The sequence below is a fragment of the Zalophus californianus genome, chromosome 13, assembly GCF_009762305.2.
Source record: "Zalophus californianus isolate mZalCal1 chromosome 13, mZalCal1.pri.v2, whole genome shotgun sequence".
NCBI lineage: Eukaryota > Metazoa > Chordata > Mammalia > Carnivora > Otariidae > Zalophus > Zalophus californianus.
In genome coordinates this window covers 86,478,393-86,499,317 of record NC_045607.1, presented here as the reverse complement: position 1 = coordinate 86,499,317, position 20,925 = coordinate 86,478,393, and the positions used below count along the sequence as shown (strand labels likewise).

The 20,925-nt window shown below is 41.2% G+C and overlaps 1 protein-coding gene across 6 annotated transcripts in view; it reads right to left on the bottom strand.

Annotated features, from left to right (window-relative positions):
* Nucleotides 1-7,257: 7,257 nt before the first annotated feature.
* Nucleotides 7,258-20,925, bottom strand: part of SMARCA2 (SWI/SNF related, matrix associated, actin dependent regulator of chromatin, subfamily a, member 2) — a 177,221-nt gene continuing 163,553 nt past the window's right edge. For all 6 annotated transcript variants that reach the window (XM_027614886.2, XM_027614889.2, XM_027614890.2 and 3 more), the window contains 2 exons: nt 9,340-9,482; nt 7,258-8,231 (listed from right to left, as the gene is read on the bottom strand). In XM_027614886.2, the coding sequence (XP_027470687.2) occupies nt 8,196-8,231; nt 9,340-9,482 (179 nt within the window). In that variant the 3' untranslated portion in view covers nt 7,258-8,195. The remainder of the gene's footprint in view (nt 8,232-9,339; nt 9,483-20,925) is intronic.

Here is a 20,925-nt window from a genome sequence, read left to right as displayed (position 1 = left end):
ATTTAAGAGTGATTCTCTCTGGGGGGAAGCCTGGGTGGTGCAGTCAGTTAAGTGTCCAGGTCTTGATTTCAACTCAGGTCAAGCTTCAGGGTCATGAGATCAAGCCCACGCTACGCTGAGCGTGGAGCCTACTTAAGATTCTCTCTCTCCTTCTCCTTCTGCCCCTCCCCCCATTCATGTTCTCTCTCTCAAAAAAGTGATTCTCTCTGGACAACAGATACTTCAATCATGTTATCATGTAATGACCCTCTATCTCTGATAATTTTCCTCGCTCTGAAGTCTGCTTTGTCCGATATTAGAGTTTCTCCATCTTTCTTTTGATTAGTGTTAGCATGAGGTATCTTTCTCTATTTCTTTACTTTTAGTCTATATGTGTCTTGTCTACAAGAAACCCTTTTCAAATACCAAAAGTGAGTGGGGTCTCGTTTTGAGGTTCACTGTGACAATATATGTCTTTTAACGGGTGTATTTAAACTATGGACATTGTAAGTGATTAATGATAGATTTGGATTAATAGCTACCATATTTGTTACCATTTCCTATTTATTGCCTTTGTTTTATTTTCTTTTGTTTTTGTTTTTTGTCTTTCTTTACCTACTTTGGTTTTGAGTATTTTGTATGATTCCATTTTTTCCCCTCTCACCATATAATTCATATATATATATATATTTTTTTTTTTTTGTTTTCATCAGTTGCCCTACAGTTTACAATATACATTTACAACTAAAGCAAGTCCCCTTTTATATAACACTATACCACTACATGGGAAGTGCAAGTATTTTTTTTAAGATTGTATTTATTTGAGAGAGACAGAGTGAATGAGTTCAGGGGGAAGGGCAGAGGGAGAGGGAGAAGCAGACTCCCCGCTAAGCAGGGAGCCCGATGCTGGACTCGATCCCAGGATCCTGAGATCATGATCGTGAGCCCAAGGCAGATGTTTGACTGAGCCACCCAGGTGCCCTGCAGTGCAAGGATTTTACAACAAGTATTTCCAGTTCCTCCTCCCATCCCTTATGACACTGTTGTCATTCATTTCATCTATCCATAAGCTATAATCATGGGACACATTATTACTATTTTTATTTCAAACAAACTCTTACCTGTTTGATCAATTAAGAATGAGAAACATGAAATTTTTATTTTATCTTCACTTATTCCTTTTTCTAGGGCTCTTCCTTTCTTAATGTAGATCCAACTTTCTCATCTATATGGTTTTCCTTCTCTCTAAGAACCTTCTTTTAACATTTCTTACAAAGCAGGTCACCTCCTGCAATTTTTGTATCTGAGAATGTATTTATTTCTCCTTCCCTTTTGAAGGATAATTTAGCTAGGTACAGAATGTTAGGTTGGTGATGACTTTAACGCTTTAAATATTTCTCTTCACTCTCTTGCACGGTTTCTGAGGGAATTCCACTGTAATACCTAATCTTGCTTCTCTATAGGTAAGGTATCCCCTTCTACCCACACACACATGCTCGCTTTTTCAAGATTTTTTTTTCTGTCTCTAATTTTCTGCAGTTTGAATATGATATGCCTAAGTGTAGGTGTGTGTTTGTTTTGTATTTAACCTGCTTGGTTTTCTTTTAATTTTTAATTTAAATTCAATTTAGTTAACATATAGTGTATTATTAGTTTCAGGGATAGAATTTAGTGATTCATTAATTGCATATAACACCCAGTGCTCATTACATCAAGTGCCCTCCTTAATGCCTGCCCATCACCCAGTTACCCCCTCCCCCCCCCCACCTCCCCTCCAGCAACCCCCAGTGTGTTTCTTATAGTTAAAAGTCTCTTATGGTTTGCCTCCCTGTTTTCATCTTATTTTTCCTTCCCTTCCCCTATGTTCATCTGTTTTGTTTCTTAAATTGCACATATGCGTGAAATCATATGGTATTTGTCTTTCTCTGGTTTATTTCACTTAGCATAATACTATTTCCATACACGTCACTGCAAATGGCAAGATTGCATTCTTTTTGATGGCTGAGTAATATTCCATCGTGTGTATATACTACCTCTTCTTTATCCATTCATCTGTCGAGGGAAATCTGGGCTCTGTCCATATTTGGGCTATTGTGGACATTGCTGCTATAAACATTAGGGTGCATGTGACCCCTCAAATCACTATGTTTGTATCCTTTGGATAAATACCTGGTAGTGCAATTGCTGGCTGGTAGGGTATCTCTATTTGTAACTTTTTGAGGAACCTCCATGCTGCAACCAACCTTCCAGAGTGGCTGCACATTTTGCATTCCCACCATTTTCTTTAAGCTTCCTGGATCTCTCATTTGGTGTCTGTCATGTTTTGGGAAATTCTCAGTCATTATTGCTTCAAATATCTCTTCTGTTCCTTTTTCTCTTTTCCTTCTCGTATTCCCATTATGCATATGTTACATCTTTTGTAATTGTCTCATAGTTCTTGGATGCTGTTTTACTCTTTTTTTTTTCCTCTTTGGATTTCAGTTTTGGAAATTGCTATTGACATTTGTTCAAGCTCAGTGATTATTTCCATGGCTGTGACCAGTCTATGAAAGGCTATTTAAGGTATTCTTCATTTCTGGTGGTGTTTTGTTTTGTTTTTAGTGTTTCCTTTTGATTCTTAGTTCCGTCTCCCTGCTTACATTACCCATATTCTTACATGTTTTCCACTTTTTCCAACAGTGTCCTTACCATATTAATTTATTGTTTTAAATTCCCTGTCTGATAATTCCAACATCTTTGCCATATCTAGTCTCCTTCTGATGCTGTCTTTTCAAAATGCATTTTTTTTTTTTTTTTGGTCTTTTAGTGTGCTGTGTAATTACTTGTTGCAAATAGGACATAATGTACTATGTGGGAAAAAAAATGTACTAATAGGCCTCAATGTGAGATTTTAAATATTCATAGGTAGATAGGCTTTAGTGTGAAATTTTAGGTTTATCTGGCCGGGGCGTTTGCTATCGCTGTAGGTGTCTGGGGCTAAACTTCGCTCTGGTGTCCTTTGTTTTTTGGTCTCCTTTGTTATTTTGGGTTTCCCTAGAGACTTTAAAAATACTACCCGTGATGCACAGTGTTCTCAGGTGTACTCCGATGCTGTACAGCGGCCCTCATGGTGTGGTGAGGTGGGGAGTGGGGAGCCCTGTTCTCCAGCCCTGTGGTCAGGTCCCAGGCTCTTAGAGAACTTGTGCCCCTGGGGCTGTGACCTTCACAGGTGCTTCTCAGAGCGTTTTTTCCCCTCTTAGGAGAGACAGGGAAGCCTAGAGGATACTCGAGTTGGGTATTTCCCTTCTTCCACATTGGTTAGGCTCTGGTAGACTAGTTCCAGGGAGGACAGACCTTGTTAAAAAGAACAGAATATTCTGGAAATATTTAAAAACAGCTACTTTCTCTGTCTGCTCCAAGACTGAGGGGATTTTTCTCCTGTCATCACTGTGAAAATGTGATAGGCTGCTGGATCCCTGGGTGTTTTTAACTCTCACACTTGTCCACATTGGGCCTCCAGTAATTCCTTAGCTACAGATTGTTTTCCCAGGCAACTTTTAGACGTCTGCTCCGGAGAATGCAGCGGTGACTCTGCCTGCGTCCTCACTTTTCAGAGGCAGTGGCTTGCTCTGTGACTTCAGTTCTCTGGCGCATCTAAGAAGAGTGATTGATTTTCTGTGTGCCCAACTGTTTCTCTCTGGTTGATAGGATATCAGTGATTTCTTCCTTGGTACGTCCCTTACTTCCCACATTTTCTCCAGTGTGCATATATTCCTTTTAAAAGGGACAGGAAAGCAAATGTTCTTTTAATATAGAAAAAAATAAAAAATGAGTTTAATCTCCGTCGGCCTGGAAGAAAACAAGGCAAGGTGCAGAGAGTATGGTACTTAAAAAAGTAAGGATAAAAAAGAGGAACATTTACTCCTCCCCCACAGCTTACCATCCACATTAAAATGACTTTACAATTCCATTGTGTCATTAGTACAGTTTGAGTATGCAAGGAGACTCTTGCCCAAGCAAATTCATTACATGAACTTCCTGAAGGACACATGAGCTCTTCCATAAAGCACCAAAACGGATATTTCTGCCCTAAGACCCTTTGACTCTCCACCCCAAATCCTTGCTTTACTACTTCCCCCAATCCTAAATTACTCTATCATGATCTTTCTGCAATTCTAAACAAATTCTCACATTGAAAGGCATACCTTAAATCAAATTTCAATTAAGTCCAACCTTGACCTTCCCTCTCACACGACCAAAGCTCCATCAAGGAGCTCCCTTACTGCAGGAAGCAATACAATCAGCTCATCCTATTAGCAGGTGATGTTGGTGATAGCTGGGGAGCTGGCCTTTGACGACATATATGATTCTATGTGTTAATGTGAACAAGAAGAAAGGGACAAAAGTAACCACATCACGCTACTAAAGCTGATTGCCTGGTGGGGGTAAAGTCTAATTTTTTTTTTTTTTTTGTATTATTTCACTAATTGTGGTGGACCCAGGTCCATTTTGTAATGGACTTTAATTAAAGCTTTTGCAAGAGAATTTAGAAAATACATATATTTGTTGGAGGGACTATGCATCCATTCTCTTTGAAGTTCAGAATCCCACAGTGAGCCTTGCTTCATAACAGTACTTGGGTTCACAAAGGCCTCTTTCCTGTACACAAGAAACCCCAGTGTTTATAAACAGGAAACTGGTTTCCCCATATGCTTGACTTAGCTGTTTTGCCTTAGGCAATTTAGAAAATCCCTTCGGAAAATCCTTACTGAAAGTGATGCAGAATAGGGATGCCCTCTTAGCTAAAGGGCTCAGTCATTCAGAACATGTCCCTTCCACTTTCCATTAAGTCCACTGTCCCAAACCACACCAGTGGTGGATATTGCTCGCCTGGACATCCCTCTAGCAATTCCAGACCTATCTGTCATTGTCTCTCACGCTAGGCTCCCATCATCTTTGATCATCTCTTCCTAAGCACAGCAGAGATTGAAACCCTGCGATTCACACGCTATGACGGTATATGAGGAAGGACAGCAATTGTGCCTTATTGGGCTTGATGTAGCTCTTATTTAGTAAATTTTAGGAAGAGGGATAGAAGGGGCTATTCTTCCAGGAGACCTGTGGACGTAAGATTGTTCATGTCAAATTCTCGTGGGGACCACCTTTATTCATAAGGGGAGACTAGGTCTCTGTCCTTTGGCTAAGCAGACCAGAAACATTCCCCCAAGTATTACACCTTTTCAGTCTGAGTGAGGTTCGAGTCAGGCACAAATGAAGGTTGCTTCCTGGTAACGTAGAGGAGAGAGAGGGAGAAAACGTTCAGCCTTTCCACTTACTCCACGTGGCCTCCGGTCGCTCCCCAGGAGTGAAATAATGGAGATTAACAATATGGCGGAGCTAGCACTGCTTTTCCAACTGGAGCACACATCAGAGTCACCTGGAGGGCAGTCGCACTGTCCACACCCGCTGGGTCTCCCGCTGCGGCTGGGGTCTAACGGACAAGGTTCTGGTCCTTGGGGAGGGGCTTGTCGCTGAGCAGGAAGAGCCAGGGTAGCAGAGGAGTGGAGCCCAGGAGCTTGGGTCTCAGAGGGAAGTTCTGAGCCAGGACTGATTTGTAATCACGGTTGTGTCTGCAAGGGCAGAGCGAATGCATGCCTGGGGTTTAGCAACGAGACCAGTGCCGCGCCTCCCTCGCTGCATGGAACACGGGCCCAGGAGCCGCTTCCAGATTCAGCTTTGGTGCACTGGCCACAGCTATGCGGTCTCTTGTTTGCATGATCCTTACTTGAAAAAGGGAACAAGAACTGTGCCTTCTTCACAGCATTCCTATAATTAAATAAACCCATTAAGGGACCCAGGAGATGGCCCTATACTCTTAGCTTCCTGCCTGCATTCCTAGTAAACCAGGGACCTCGGAAAGAACTTACGCCTACCTCGTGGGCTCAGCTACGCGAGCTGAACAAAACGGCTGTCCCAGTGAGGCTGCAAACAGGCGGCTCCCCAGCGCAGGATGGCCTGCCTCGTGCGCATGTGCGTTCCCTCTCCCTGCCTCCTCACCACTGTGGTGTGGACCACCTTTCCTGCCTCCTGTCCCGTCTGCTAGAGCGAGGGGGAATGACATACCACACAGGCCGCGGGATCAGAATCGGGGAACATTGTTCCACAGTAGAAATCCTGAACCACAAAGGCCGTGGTCTGCATGGCTTTAGCACAGCAGTGCCTCCAAGGCTGAGAAGAGAGTCTGGTTTGTACATGGAGTAGAGGAAACGGAGGGTAGCCGTGAAATAGGATTCTCCTCTTTGAACTGAAACCAAACCATTCAGTAACAAACTCTAATCCCGTTCCCTCTTACAGGGGAAGCTCCAAGCCTCTTGTGGTCAGCAAACTCCACAAAGGGTCAGAGGAAACTCAGCACCATCTGTGATGCTCAGACTAACTAGAAATGCAGACAGGACAGTGGACACTTGGAGGGACAAGGGAGTGTCTGAGGAGGATGCATTTGGCGTGGGTCTGATTTCCTACAAGATTCAAAGTAGGATGCCCTGGCGATGCTTCGTGGTAGGAATGCTGGAATTGTGGCATTCTCCCTGGGGGAGGCTAGGGAAGGAAGTTTCCATCAACCCATGAGGAGAGAGAACTTCTCCATTTTGGGCCCTGGAGTCATGAGTTCCAGAAGGAAGACGGTGCTAGCCTTCTTTGAAAACCTTTGGGACAGTTGGGGAAACGGGACTGTGATGACACAGGAGATACTAGGAAATGTTTGTTAATTCCCTTTGGTATGAAAGTAGGAGTGGGGGAGCCAGAGGGATGGCTTGAGTTGTAGGCAGGTTCGGGCTGAAGTATTCAGGGGTGAAGTGTCATGATGGTTTAATGAAAAGGGGAGGACAAAGTATTGACCATGGTTGCGTCTTGGTAGGAGAACGGAGGCATGCGTGGAACCCGTCTTTCCCTTGAGCCCTTGTGAAATCTTTCAAAATCAAAAGATATTAATACAGATTTGTTACATACCGTATTATAGCACGCTATAAATCTGTATTACCATATAGATGAGCTGGCTAGTAAACAGAATTTTAAGCACTAGAAAAGGTTGAGCAGGGGCTTAGCGCGGTTGGTGCTTAGTGCTTGAGATGATGGATTCCTCTCCTTTGCAACAAGCCTGGTTCATTCCAGGAGACTGGCTCTCTCCGTCTTTTTCCTACCAAGCATGCTGTAGCCAGAGACTATCCAGCCCTCTGCAGGAGACCTTCACTCAGGCACCAGGGTTTCAATCCCCTAGAACTCAAAAAACAAGAGGCAGTGTTTGTTGAGCTAAATTGTCTCTTTATTAGGAAAGCACCAACACCACATTCTTGGAAATTACTGGAATTTTATTTGCCTCAGGCTTATGACTTGCAACCAAAGACATTGTGCAAAGAAAGCAAAGATTAAGTACACTTTAGGGAGAAGGAGACGATACACATCGGTAACATAGGAGATCAGGTGGACAAAAGAAGCCATCCAATACACTATATAGATTGCAATATTCAATAGCGTTTTCAACAAAACTTTTTTTTTTGTTTAAATCAAGAGCAAAAAAAAAATTAAGCAATGTTTACAGTAGACATAAATCTTATACAGTTCAAAAAGCATTTTTTCAGATCATAGAGCATAAAATGGAAAAATGTCTATGCAGGTGAAATCTAACTACTGTACATTTATCACCTATTAAAGTTGCTTATATGTACCACAGTGTAAAAAAAAAAAAATACCGAACAAATTAAAACCTTGAAAATTGCCTGATGAAAAATAAAATAACCAGTGGCTTTTAATGGCTTCTCCTGGTTATCAGTGCTACAAAAAGACAAAAAAAAAATCTTCTCATCTGAACAGGTGGTAAAACCAGGCACAATCAAACCGTTACCAAATTAGACCCACCCATAGAAATATACTATCCACCCACATTTTCCATCAAAAGCTTTGTCTATTTGTTTTAATCTTTGAATCTTTGAGGCCCATTTGGTCACAATATGTTACAAATATTTTGTGTGTGTGTGTGTGTGTGTGTGTGCGCGCGCGTGTTGTGTGTTTTTACACCATGATATCATATGTTTGTCTGGCACTATCCTAAAGCTAGTTTATAGATGATGATGATACAGAAACCACCCAGGGCCCATAGGCCAAATGGACTCACTGGGTAGAAATGAGAGAGGGGAGGAAGGAGTTCAGCTCTACCGAGGGAGGAGAAGGGTCCATACTGATCACTCATCATCAGTCCCACTTGCTTCTGACTGTTCCTAAAAATAAAAACATGATAAAAATGCATGAAATTACATGTAAGAAAAAGGTGTAATAAACCCTGCAGAGGCAAAGTAGAAAAAGACAAGACCATTTGGAGAAGGTTAGCCCACGTCTCCGCATTCTGTGGCAAGGTGGCAGCACATCTGAGAGGAATCGAAGCTCAAAAGGGGAGCTTCTGCTGGGGAATCCCAAAGCCCTACCCACCATCTGTACCACAGTTGTGCTTTCTTTTGCTTTGGCACAAGAAGGTCAAGGCTAGGAACTTTTATTTTTAGCACTGTGGGTTTAGAAAATTCACCAGAGGTCAAGATGGACCATGAATTTGATGTCTACTCACGGGTAAGTCTTCTAAAGAAAACACAGCATTTTAAGTGTGTCTGAAAAAGCCTGGGACAAAGGGTGAAGGCTGGGTGGGGTGGCATTTTCATCAGACCCAAAGGGCAGTGCACTGAAGGAGTACCCGACTAGCATACAGACTCAAATGTTCAATTCTCTTTCTGGGGGTGGTGGGGGGAGCGGGGGTGATAAGGAACCTGCGGTCTCCTGGAAAGTGAACAAAATGGAGGCCGCTGCCTCGTGTCACCCACGTCCAGGGACGGTGCCCTAGACCCGGTTACACTGTTTGGGTCTGAATCCAACCTCTGCTGTTTGCTTCCAGGACCCGGAGCCAAACACACCCAACCTGGGCCTGGATTTCTAGGACACGGTGCAAGTGACAGAGCGCTCCTCGGAGGCTCCCACGAGCACTAAAGATGACATCACGGAGGAAGGTAAGTATTTCAGGGCCTGGCTCCATCCCTGCTCCGGAATTTTTCAAAGATTAAAAATAACCGGCCATCGAGAAAACTGTATTTGTAAGGGGGTGGAAAGGTAAAGGAGAAGAGGAAACTCGACGGAGTAGTTCTTCAGTTTTGGAGACAGTTAAGAAGGCACTGACCAAAAGCCCGAAATTCTTTGTCGTAGATGAGGTAGCTTAGCTCACAGCCCTCAGGAAGGAAATCTCCCCAAGTCTTTACATTTCCATTTCTGGATAATGAAGCGGTTACACGAGAGGAAAGGAGCGGAGAGGACTTCTGGGCTTCAGCCAAAGCCCGTTCCACTTACATTTTCATCCTGCTCCTCATCGCTGTCGAAGTCACTCACTACAGGCTTGGCTTTTCCCCGATTCGGCCTTTTCTTGCCTTTGCCTTTGTCCCGACCTTTCTCGTCTTTTTTATTGAGCTTGATTTTCACCTTAACAGATTTTGCTACAACAAAAACAAAGCAGCAGTGAGGAATTGCAGGGAAGTCCTTCCCCAGGGAGTGAAAAGATTGCCCGGCTGCAGGTGACAAACCAAAGGTCCCTGGAGCGCCCAGAACGTTGTCGATTTATGCCTGTTCTCCATCGTTCTATTAGCACCCGCTTTCACTCACAAACACATCTTGGTTAGGAGGATCCACTACATTGTTACCCCAAACAGGCTACATGAGGGGATGAGATCCCGCAGAAGGCAGCGGGTTGGGTCCTTTTTGCGGCCGCTTAATGGTTGGACGGGGATCTTCCAAATAAGCAGGAGAATCAGAGCTGCCTTTCTTACTCGTGGAGGGTTGTGGGTGTTTATTCAACAGAATTGTGTCAGGACAAAGTACATGTAAGTATAAAGCCTTTTTTTTTTTTTTTAAAGGCCAGTGATACTGTGTAGATAACCCCAGTTTGACTTAAAAAGAAAATTCAGAGTTGAATAGTACTAACAGCACAGAAAGGTACAAAATGGAAAGTGAGGTGATTGTGAACATTTTCTTTCCCTCATCTCTAGTATTTTTCCTGATTGTTCTTCCTGGTGATGATTTCTAGAAGCAATTTATGGTTTATAATTATGTAATTAGAGAACAAAGAATTCAAGCACGTGTACACAGTAATTCACTTGCTTTTTGCATGCCCCAATTTGACACCTCATCTTTATTCTCACCTATGGAGGACACTTCTATCGGTTAATATCTACCTGCCTAATTCTTTGCAAGGCCTGAAAATGTTCCACCTCAAGGGTCCACTACGAATGATTTAACCAGTCATCTCGTGATGGGTGCTGAAGTTCCCAGCTTTTTTTTTTTTGGCCAGTGTAATAAGCAAAGCTGCTGTAAGCCTCTCTGTTGACAGATTGGCAGAATTTGGGGGCGGTATGGTGAATATGTCTGTATGGTAAATTTCTAAGCGTTCTTTTAAATTAGACTTCAGAAAGACAGCACCCCTAGCCACCTTCACAGGGCTATTCTGAGGAAAGGAATAAAAACACACGGGAGAGTTCATCGTGCAAGGTCACTGAGGTAGGCATGTAACCCAACGTCCAAGGAAAACCTGTTCTGGGATAGGTGTCCACAGCATACCATTTTTAGGACTTGATGAGGCAGTCACCGAGGATGTGGGGCTCTCATTCAAACCAGTCATACTGGAATTTCACGTTGGGTCGCAAGGCACCCAGCAATAGATACTGGCCTGGAGGGAATTACAGCTCCACAAGGAAGCTTGAAGAGGAGAGTTTCTCAGACTTTTGTGAAATGGGGGGACCCACCACAGTGTTTACAAAAATGCAATCTTCTGCGGAGGCCGGCTGACAGCACACTTGAGGTCAGAGATGTTCTGAACCGTAGTGCCACCTTACACCCTCTGCCCCTCCCAAACGCGGCAGAGACGGGCAAATCCGAGTACTCGGAACAGTACTTCTGGTCTGGCTTCCGGCCCTTGTACCCAAATGTCTGCTGTTTGGCTGGAGTAATTCGGAAAGGAAGAAAAGATGGGGGGAGAAAAGGTCGATCTATTCACAGAAATGCACAAAGATATAAACAAAAAAAACCCCAAAAAACACGAAATATCTATCCATACAGGTGGAGCACTTCCTGACATTTGGAATACAGAAAAATCCATGCAAGGTGTAAAAGGGCAGAAGACTGGCAGCAAAGGTAGAAAACGTCTCTCCCAGTAGATCATTTAACTCCACCTTGGAGGGTGGGATGCTCTAAAACTAGCAGGCTCTGTGTGCCCGTGGACATGGACCTCCAAATAACCCACCCAACAGGCTGCCAGGCCTAATTTGGTTGAAACACTGGACCAGCACAGGGGCACTATAAAGAGCATCCTAAGGCTTTATGATCCCACCCTTACGGACCCATAGAAAGGGCTTATTATCAAGGGTGGCAGGCAGAATAATGGCCCCTTAGAGAGGTCTGTGTCCTAATTCCCCAGGTGTGACATTACAGGGGCAAACGGATGAAGGTTGCTGATCAGCTGACTCCTGAGGCCTTAAGAAAGGAAGAAGAGGTCCTGATTCAAGATGGGAACAAAGGAACATTCTGAACTCACTTCCAAAGGACACACCCAATCTACAGCTATATGTAGAACAATTTCCTCAGGAAAGAAACCCAAAAATGAGCTGAGTGACTCCTACACAGCAGGTAAATAAGGAAAACCCCTTAAACAGGTAGGAGAGGCTGAGACACACTCTCACTGTAAACCCCACCCCTGGGGTGGTGACCCAACATCAGGAGGGAACTCAAAACCTGGAGCCTCTCCCCAAGGGGTGAAGGTGTTGAAACTCACACTGGGCACCCCAACTTTTAAGAGAAGAGTCCCTAAAACCTTTAACTTCGGAAACCAATGGGTTTCACATGCAAGAACCCCACAAGGCTTCAGCGAGCGAAGAAATAGGTCTCTTGCCCCAGGACCCAGGACCGAGGCAAGGACCGAGCAGCACCCAGACTTTAGGTGGAGAGAGGCTTTGTTTTGTTAAAATATCACCCCGAGGGGCAGGTACCAAATTCGGCACATGTCTCTCTAGAGACGGAGGCATCTTTGCACTTTCCCTCTACCTCACACCAGTTTAGCTCCTGGAAAGGAGCTTGTACCCTCCCCTGGTACCCCGATTTTAGCAGCTACCACCCCCTCAGGGCACAGCAAAAGAGTCCAAGAACCCCAGTCTTTTGGTAGAAGAGACCCATCAGCTTATCTTCACAGATACGGTCATCTATCTAAGGTCAGACAGTAACCCTTTCACGCAACCTTGCAAGGTGGGTGTTATATTTGAGCTCTTCCTCTGCCACATGCCAGAGAGCCAGTGTCTCCCAAAGGGCAGTATTTACACACATTTAACACCCTGAGTGCTAAACGCTGCTGGGACCATCACAAAGGTGAGAGAGACAACCAAGAGTGAGGGCTGGGGTGAAGAAGTTTCATCTCCACCAAGAGGCTACTACTCCTTCAAGAGTCAGAGAAGTGGAGGTTTAAAATTAAGGCTTTGAAACCAATGCAGAGTCAAGGAAGACAGAGAAACAGGAATGTGTTCCAGATGAAAGAGGAAGATAAAACCTTAGGTACACCCCTGACTTCCATTTTCTTAGGAAATTTTTCAGAAGAGGAATTGAAAATGGCCCTAAAAGCGCTCACTGAACTGGGCAGGAGGATGGACGAAGATAGAACTTCCACAAAGAGGCAGAGAGTACCAACCAGTAGCCGTAAAAGTCACAGAGCCGAAGAATGCAACGACTGAGCTGGAAGCTCCACAGAAGACACACCGAAACCCAACCAGAGGGCGTGGAAAGTACACCAGAAACCCACTAAGAGCAGCAGCACAGTCTTTAGCAGAAACTTTCTACACCAGAAGGGAGTGGCAGGTACACAGAGAGTTCTCAAAGTGGGGGGGGCGGGGGGGGGGGGGGAAACAAAGGGGCAAATTAAGAACACTCAACCTGGCAATTTTGTTACTCAGAATTGGAGAGAAAAATGTTTTCCAGACAAGCAACAGCTAAAGTTCATCAACACCAAACAGGCCTTATAAGCAGTGTTACAGGGACTTTTCCCGCTAAGAACAGAAGTGCAAGTAATAAATCAACCAGCAAATATGTAGTGAAGGTGGGGAGGGGAGATTAAAAATATAGAGCTTTTAGAGTATATTACAACTTCAGTTGTTATCAACTCAACACAAAGCGAAAGCCTACAGAGTAAATAAAAGATCAAAAGAACTAAGGCTACCTCTAAACTGAGTCAAGTAGCCACAGATGGAGAGAACAACGGTGCAGAAGGAACCATAAAAACTCCAGAAAGCAATTAACAAAATGGCAATGAGCACATGGCTATCACTAGTTAATTTAAATATAAAGAGGCCAATCAAAAGCCGGGTTGACTGAATGGATTAAAAAACAAACAAACAAAAAAACAAGACCCAACTCTGCTGCCTACTACCTACTAGAGACTTCCTCCAGGACTACAACCACACAGACTGAGAGGGAAGGGATGGAAAAACAAAATACTCCAAGCAAATCAAAACCTGGAGCAGCAATAGTTAGATCAAACAGACTTTAAAACGAAGACTGTATTAAGGGAGAAAGGCATTACATGATGATAAAAAAGGTCAATCCAAGAAGATACAACATTCATAAATACTTATGCACCCAACATAGGAAGTCCTAAATACATGAAGCAAGTATTGAAGGAAGGAAAGGACAGTAAAACGAGAAAAGTAGGGGACCTTATTCCCGTGCTCACATCGGTTAATGACGTTAAATGACACGAGATCACGTAAAGGTAACACATGTTTAGAGAACATTCATTCCATCCAAACATGGAAGAAGACACCTTCTTCCCCAGGGCACATGCAACATTGTCCAGGGCTGAGAACATGTTGGGCCACAGAACAGTTCTCAAAACATCTAAAAGAATGAAATCATGGAAAGCACCTTTTATTTTTGACTACAACAGTATTAAACTAGGAATCACAAGGAGGAAACTGGAAAAAACACAAAGATGTGGTTACTAAATATTCTAAACAACCCATGAGTCAACAAAGAAATCAAAAAGGAAATAAGATCTCTTGCACAAATGCAAACGGAAATGCAAGGTTTCAAAAATCTGTGGATGCAACACCAGCAGTTCTAAGACGGAAGTTCATAGCAGTACAAGCCTACCTCTAGGAACAAGAAAAATCCCACATAAACAATTAAACAACTAGAAAAAGATAGCCCAAAGTTAGTGGAAGAAAGGAAATCAGTCAGAGAGGAAATTGTGACTAAAAAATAGAATGCGGGGCGCCTGGGTGGCTCAGTCGGTTAAGTGTCTGCCTTCGGCTCAGGTCATGATCCCAGAGTCCTGGGATCGAGCCCTGTATTGGGTGCTCTGCTTCTCCCTCTCTCCCACTCCCCCTGCTTGTGTTCCCTCTCTCGCTGTCAAATACATACATAAAATCTTTAAAAAAAAAAAAATAGAATGCATCAATGTAACTAGAAGTTCATTGTTTGAAATGATAAAACTGATAAAACTCTAGCCAGATTCATCAAGAGAAAAAGAGGGCTAAAATAAAATCAGAGATGCAAAGGATCATAAGCAACTACTATAAACAACTATGCCAACAAATTGGAAAACAGGAAAAAAAAAAAAGGATCAATTCCTAGAAACTATCTTCGAAGCCTCCATTAGGAAGAAATAGAAAATCTGAAGAGAGCAAATCCAAGTAGTAAAACTGAATCAGTAATTAAAAAACCCACAAAACAAAGTCCAGAATCAGAAAGTTCCACAGGTGAATTCTACCAACCACTTAAAAGAACAGTTATAACTGACCCTTCTCAATTTATTCCAAAAATTGAAGAAGGAATGCTTTCAAATTCATTTTACAAGGCCAACATTACCCTGATACCACACAGAGACACCACAAGAAAATACAGGCCAATATACATGAAGGACGCAGATGCAAAAGTTCTCAACATGTTAGCAAACTGAATTCAACCATGCATGAAAAGATCACATGCCATAATCAAGTGGGATTTATTTCAGGGATGCAGGATGGTTCAAATCCACAAAACAATGTACTATATCACATTAACAAAACAAAGGATAAACATCGTTCTCTCAATAGATGCCAAAAACACATCTGATAAAATTCAACAGCCACTTGTGATAAAGGTTCTTAAATAAGTATAGAGGGAACATTCCTCAACATAATGAAGACCATATACAAAAACCCACAGATGAAGACATATTCAAATGGTGAAAAACTAAGAGCTCTTCCTCTAAGATCAGGGACAAGCCAAGGATGCCTACTCTTGCAACTTTTATTCAACACAGCATTGGAAGTCCTAACCAGAGCAGTTACTGAAGAAAAGGAAATAAAATGTGTCCACATTGGCAGGGAAGAACTAAAACGGTAACTATTACAGAGGACAGCATACTGTATTTAGCAAAGCCTAAACACTCCACCAAAACACTATCAGAATGAACAAATGAATTTGGCAAAGTAGTAGGATACAAAATTAACACAGAAATCTTTTGTTTCCATATATGACTAATGAGCTATCAGAGAAATTTAGAAAACAATCCTACTTACAATTGCACCAAAAAGCTAAAATACCTAGGGATGACTTTAACCAAAGAGAGGAAAGACCTGTGCTCTGTAAGACACTGATGAAAAGAAATTGAAGAGGACACAAATAATGGAAAGATATATCATGCTCATGGATTAGAAAGCTTAGTATTATTAAAAAGTCCATATTATCCACAGCAATCTAAAGATTCAATACAATCCCCATGAAAACATGAATGGCATTTTTCCACAGAACTGCAACAAGTAATCCTAAAATGTGTATGGAACCACGAAGGACATCAAATAGCCAAAGCAGTCTTGAGAAAGAACAAAACCAGAGTTATCAAGCTCCCTGATTTCAAAATACCTTACAAATCTACACTAATGAAAACAGTATGGTACCGGCACAAAAACAGGCACATAGATCAATGGAACAGGATAGAAAGCTTAGAATTAAACCCATGCTTATATGGTCGAAGGAAGCAAGACTATATAATAGGGAAAAAACAGTCTCTTCAATAAATGGTGCCGGGAAAACGGGACAGCTACATGCAAAAACGTGAAACCTGACCACTGTCTGATACCCAAATAAAACTAAATTCAAAATGTAATAAAAGGTTAAATGTGAGATCTGAAACCATAAAACTCCTACAAGAAAGCACACAGTAAGCTCTTTGACATCAGTTTTAATATTTTTTTTGGTACTAGTTTCTTCAGGCAAGGGCAATAAAAGCTAAAATAAACTAAAGGGACTACTTCAAACTAAAAAGCTTTTGTACAGTGAAGGAAACCGCCAACAAAATGAAAAGACAATCTACTGAATGTTAAAGATATTTGCAAATCATACATCCAACGAGGGGTTAATATCCAAAACATATAAAGAACTCACAAAACTTATTATCAAACACAACCTGATTAAAAAATGGGCAGAGGACATGAACAGACATTTCCCAAAGGTGCCAGCCAACAGATACATGAAAAGAGGCTCAACATCACTCACCATCAGGGAAATATAAATCAAAACCACAATGAGAAAGCACCTCACACCTGTCAGATTGGCAATTATCACAAAGAAGTAAGTGTTGGTGAGGATGTGGAAGAAAAAGGAACCTTCATGCACTATTGGTGGGAATGTCAATGTGTGCAGCCACTACAGAAAACAGAATGGAGATTCTTTAAAAGTAGTACTACCACGTGATCCAAAAATGCCACTTCTGGGTATTTATCTGAATAAGGAAAACATGAACTCAAAGAGATAGATGTACTCCTCTGTTCATTTCCGTATCATTTACAACAGCCAAGATATGGAAGCAACCCAAGCAACCGTTGACAGGTGAATGGATAAAGAAGAGGTGATATATAGAGACAATGAAATAGTACTCGGCCACAAAAAAGACTGAAATCTTGCCATCTGCTACCACATGGATAGATCGAGAGAATATTGTGCTAAGTGAAATAGAGAAAGACAAATACCATGTAATTTCACTTACATATGGAATCTAAAAACAAAACAAAACAAATGAACAAAAGAGACCACAGATACAGGAGACAAATGATTGGTTACCAGAGTGGGGAGGAGTTGTGAAGGAGACTTCACAAACCTCGATTTATAAAATAAAGTCTTGGAGATAAAATGGACAGCATAGGGAATATAGCCAATAATAACTTTTTATGGATTCATGGGTACCTAGATTTACTGTGGGGATGAGTCGTAATAGATATTAAAAAAAATCAAATCACTATGATGTACATCTGAAACTAACAGGATATGTCAATGATATGTCAATAAAAAGATCCATCTATATGCTACCTACCAAATAATTCAGATCTAACGAAACACAGACTGAAAGTGAAGGGGTGGAGAAAGATATTCCATGCAAATCAAAGCCAAAACAAAGCTGGGGTAGCTATAGTTGTACCAGACAAAATAAACCTTTAAAGAAGACTGGAATAAGAAAAAGAGCATTGTGTAACGATGAATGGGTCCATCCACCAGGAGGATAAAACATTCGTCAATATTTATGCCCTCCTCATAGGCATACCTACATATATAAAGCAAATATTAATGAACCTAAAGAAAGGAATAGATAGCAATACAGTAACAGCACATATGGTTAGTACTCCAATTACATCAATGGAGAGATCAACCAGGCAGAAAAGCAGTAAGGAAACATCGGTCTTAAGTGACATGTTGGATCAGAGGGACTTAATAGATACATACAGACCATTTCATCCAAAAGCAACAGAATACACATACTTCTTAAGTGCACCTGGAACAATCTCCAGGATAAGTCATACATGGGGCCACAAAACAAATCTTAATAAACTTAAGAAGACTGAAATATAAAGCATCTTTTCTGACCACAATGGTATGAAAATAGAAATCGATTATAAGAAGAAAACTGGTAAATTCAAACATGTGGAGAGTAAACAATGTTAAACTGAACAACCAATGGGTCAACAACAACAACAAAATACTTTGAGACAAATGAAAACACAGCATACTAAAACTTGGGCAGCAAAAGCACTTCTAAGAGGCTACTTGGACAAAGAAGAAAAGTTTCAAACAACCTACCTTTACACTTCAAGGAACTAGAAGAACAAACCAAGTCCAAAGTTAGTAAAAAGGAGATAATAAAGATCAGAGCAGAAATAAATAGAGAGTAAAAAGACAATAGAAAAGATCAATGAAACTAAAAGCTGTTTCTTTGAAAACAAAATTGACCAACCTTTACCCACACTCACCAAGAAAATTAGGTCTTACATACAGAAATGAAAGAGAAGTTGCAACTGATACCACTGAAATACAAAAGATCTTAAGAGACTACTATGAACAATTATACGTCAACAAATTTGACAACTTAGAAGACATAAGTTCCTAGGAATATACAACCTACCAAGACTGAATCATAAAAAGACAGAAAATATGAACAGATCACTTAATGTGTAAGAAGATCAAATGAGTAATCAAATACCTCCCAAATGATGGAAGTCTGGGACCAGACAGCTTCACTGGTGAATTCTACCAAACATTGAATGTCTGAATAAGAATCTTCTCAAACTCAAACAATGAAGAGGAAGAAACAGGTGCAAACTCATTTCCCCAGGCCAGCATTACCCTGGTACCAAACCAGACAAGGATGCTACAAGGAAATATTATAGGCCAATATCCCTGATGAGCACAGATGCAAAAATCCTCAATAAAACATTAGCAATACAAATTGAACAACACATTAGGAGGATCATATACCACAATCAAGAGGGATTTATTCCAGGGCGCCTGGCTGGCTCAGTCAAACAGGTAACTCTTGGTCTTGGAATTGTGAGTCGCACATTAGGTTAAAGATTACTTAAAAATAAAATATATATAAAGAGGGATTTATTCCAGGCATGCAAGGATGGTTTAAATCTGTAAGTCAATCAACATGATACATCACATTAACAGAACAAAGGATAAAAATCATGATCATCTCAATAGATGTAGGAAAAGCATTTGACAAAATTCAACATCCATTTATGATAGAAACTCTCAACAAAGTACATATAGAAGGACAATACCTCAACATAATAAAGGCCATATATGACAAGCCCACGGCTAATATTATACTCGATGAAGAAAATCTGAAAGCCTTTCCTCTAAGATCGGGTTCAAAAACAAGGATGCCCACTCTTGCCCCTTTTATTCAACACAATATTGGAAGTCCTACCTTGCACAGTTAGGCAAGAACAAGAAAAGGCACCCAAGTTGGAAAGGAAGAAGAAAAACTGTCACTATTTGCAGATCTTATTATATATAGAAAACCCTAAAGTTTCCCCTAATGATTTCAAAATATGTTAGAGCTAGTCAAAGAATTCAGTGGAATGATACAAAATCAATATGCCAAAATCTTTTGTGTTTCTACACACAAGTAACAAGCTCTCAGAAAAAAATCAAGAAAACTATTCTACTTGCAGTTGCCTCACAAAGAACAAAATAGCTAGGAATAAATTCAACCGCAGAGGTGAAAGACCTGTAAACTGAAAGCTATCAGACATTAATGAAACAAAGTGAAGCATATACAGGGAAATGGAAAAAAGTATTAGTGCTATCAACTGCAAGAAATAACATTGTTAACATGTCCATACTACACAAAGCAACCTGTAGATTCAATGCAATCTATCAAAATTCCAATGGCATTTGTCACAGAAATTGAAGAAACAATCCCCTAAAATTTGTATGAAGCCACAAAAGATCCAGAGTAGCCAAAGCAATCTTGAGAAAGAACAAAGCTGGAGGTACCACACTCACTGATTTCAAACTATATCCTAAAGCTGTAGCAATCAAAACAGCATAGTACTGTCATTAAAAACAGACACACAGATCAATGGAATAGAGAGCCCAGAAATAAAACAGTCAATTTACAACAGAGCCAAGAATGTACAATGGTGAAGGGACAGTCTCTTCGGGAAGTGGTATTGGAAAAAAAAGATAGCCGTATGCAAAAAAAAAAAAAGAAAAGAAAAGAAAAAAAGAAACTGGATCACTATCTTACACATAACAAGAATTATTTCAACATGGATTGAAGACTTGAGCATAAGACCCCAAACCATAAAACTCCTAGAAGAAAACAGGCAGTAAGATCCTTGACATTGGTCTGGACTTATGGTGTCCGCTCTGAAAAATCATTGCCAGCCAAAGCAAAAACAAGTGGGACTGTATCAGATGAAAAAGCTTCTGCACAGCAATGGAAATGATCCACAAAATAAAAAAGCAACCTACCGAATGGGAGGAAAAAAAAACAACTGCAAATCATCTCTGTTAAGGAGTTAATATTCAATATCTATAAAGATCTTCTACAACTCAATAGCAAAACAATCCAATTAAAAAAGTGGGCCAAGATTTTGAATAGACATTTTCCCAAAGACATACAGATGGCCAACAAGTACGTGAAAAGGTGCTCAACATCTCTCATCATCAGGGAAATGGGAGATCAAAACCACAATGAGGTATCACCTCACACCTGTTAAAATGGCTAGTATCAAAAAGACCAGAAATAAGAGTGTTGGCGAGGATGTGGAGAAAAGGAGACCCTTGTACCATGTTGGTGGGGATGTCAATTTGTGCAGCCACCATGGAAAACAGTATAGAGGGTCCTCAAAGATTAAAAAATAAAAAAAAGACATTATCCAGCAATTCCACATGTGGGTATTTCCATGAAGAAAAGATGTGTGAACCCCCATGTTCATTGCAGCGTTACTTATAGTCAAGATTTGAAAACAACTAAGTGCCCACTGATGGGTGAATAGAGAAAATGTGTGTGTGTGTGTGTGTGTGTGTGTGTGTGTAGTGGAATATTATTCAACCTTAAAAATAATGAAATCCTGCCAT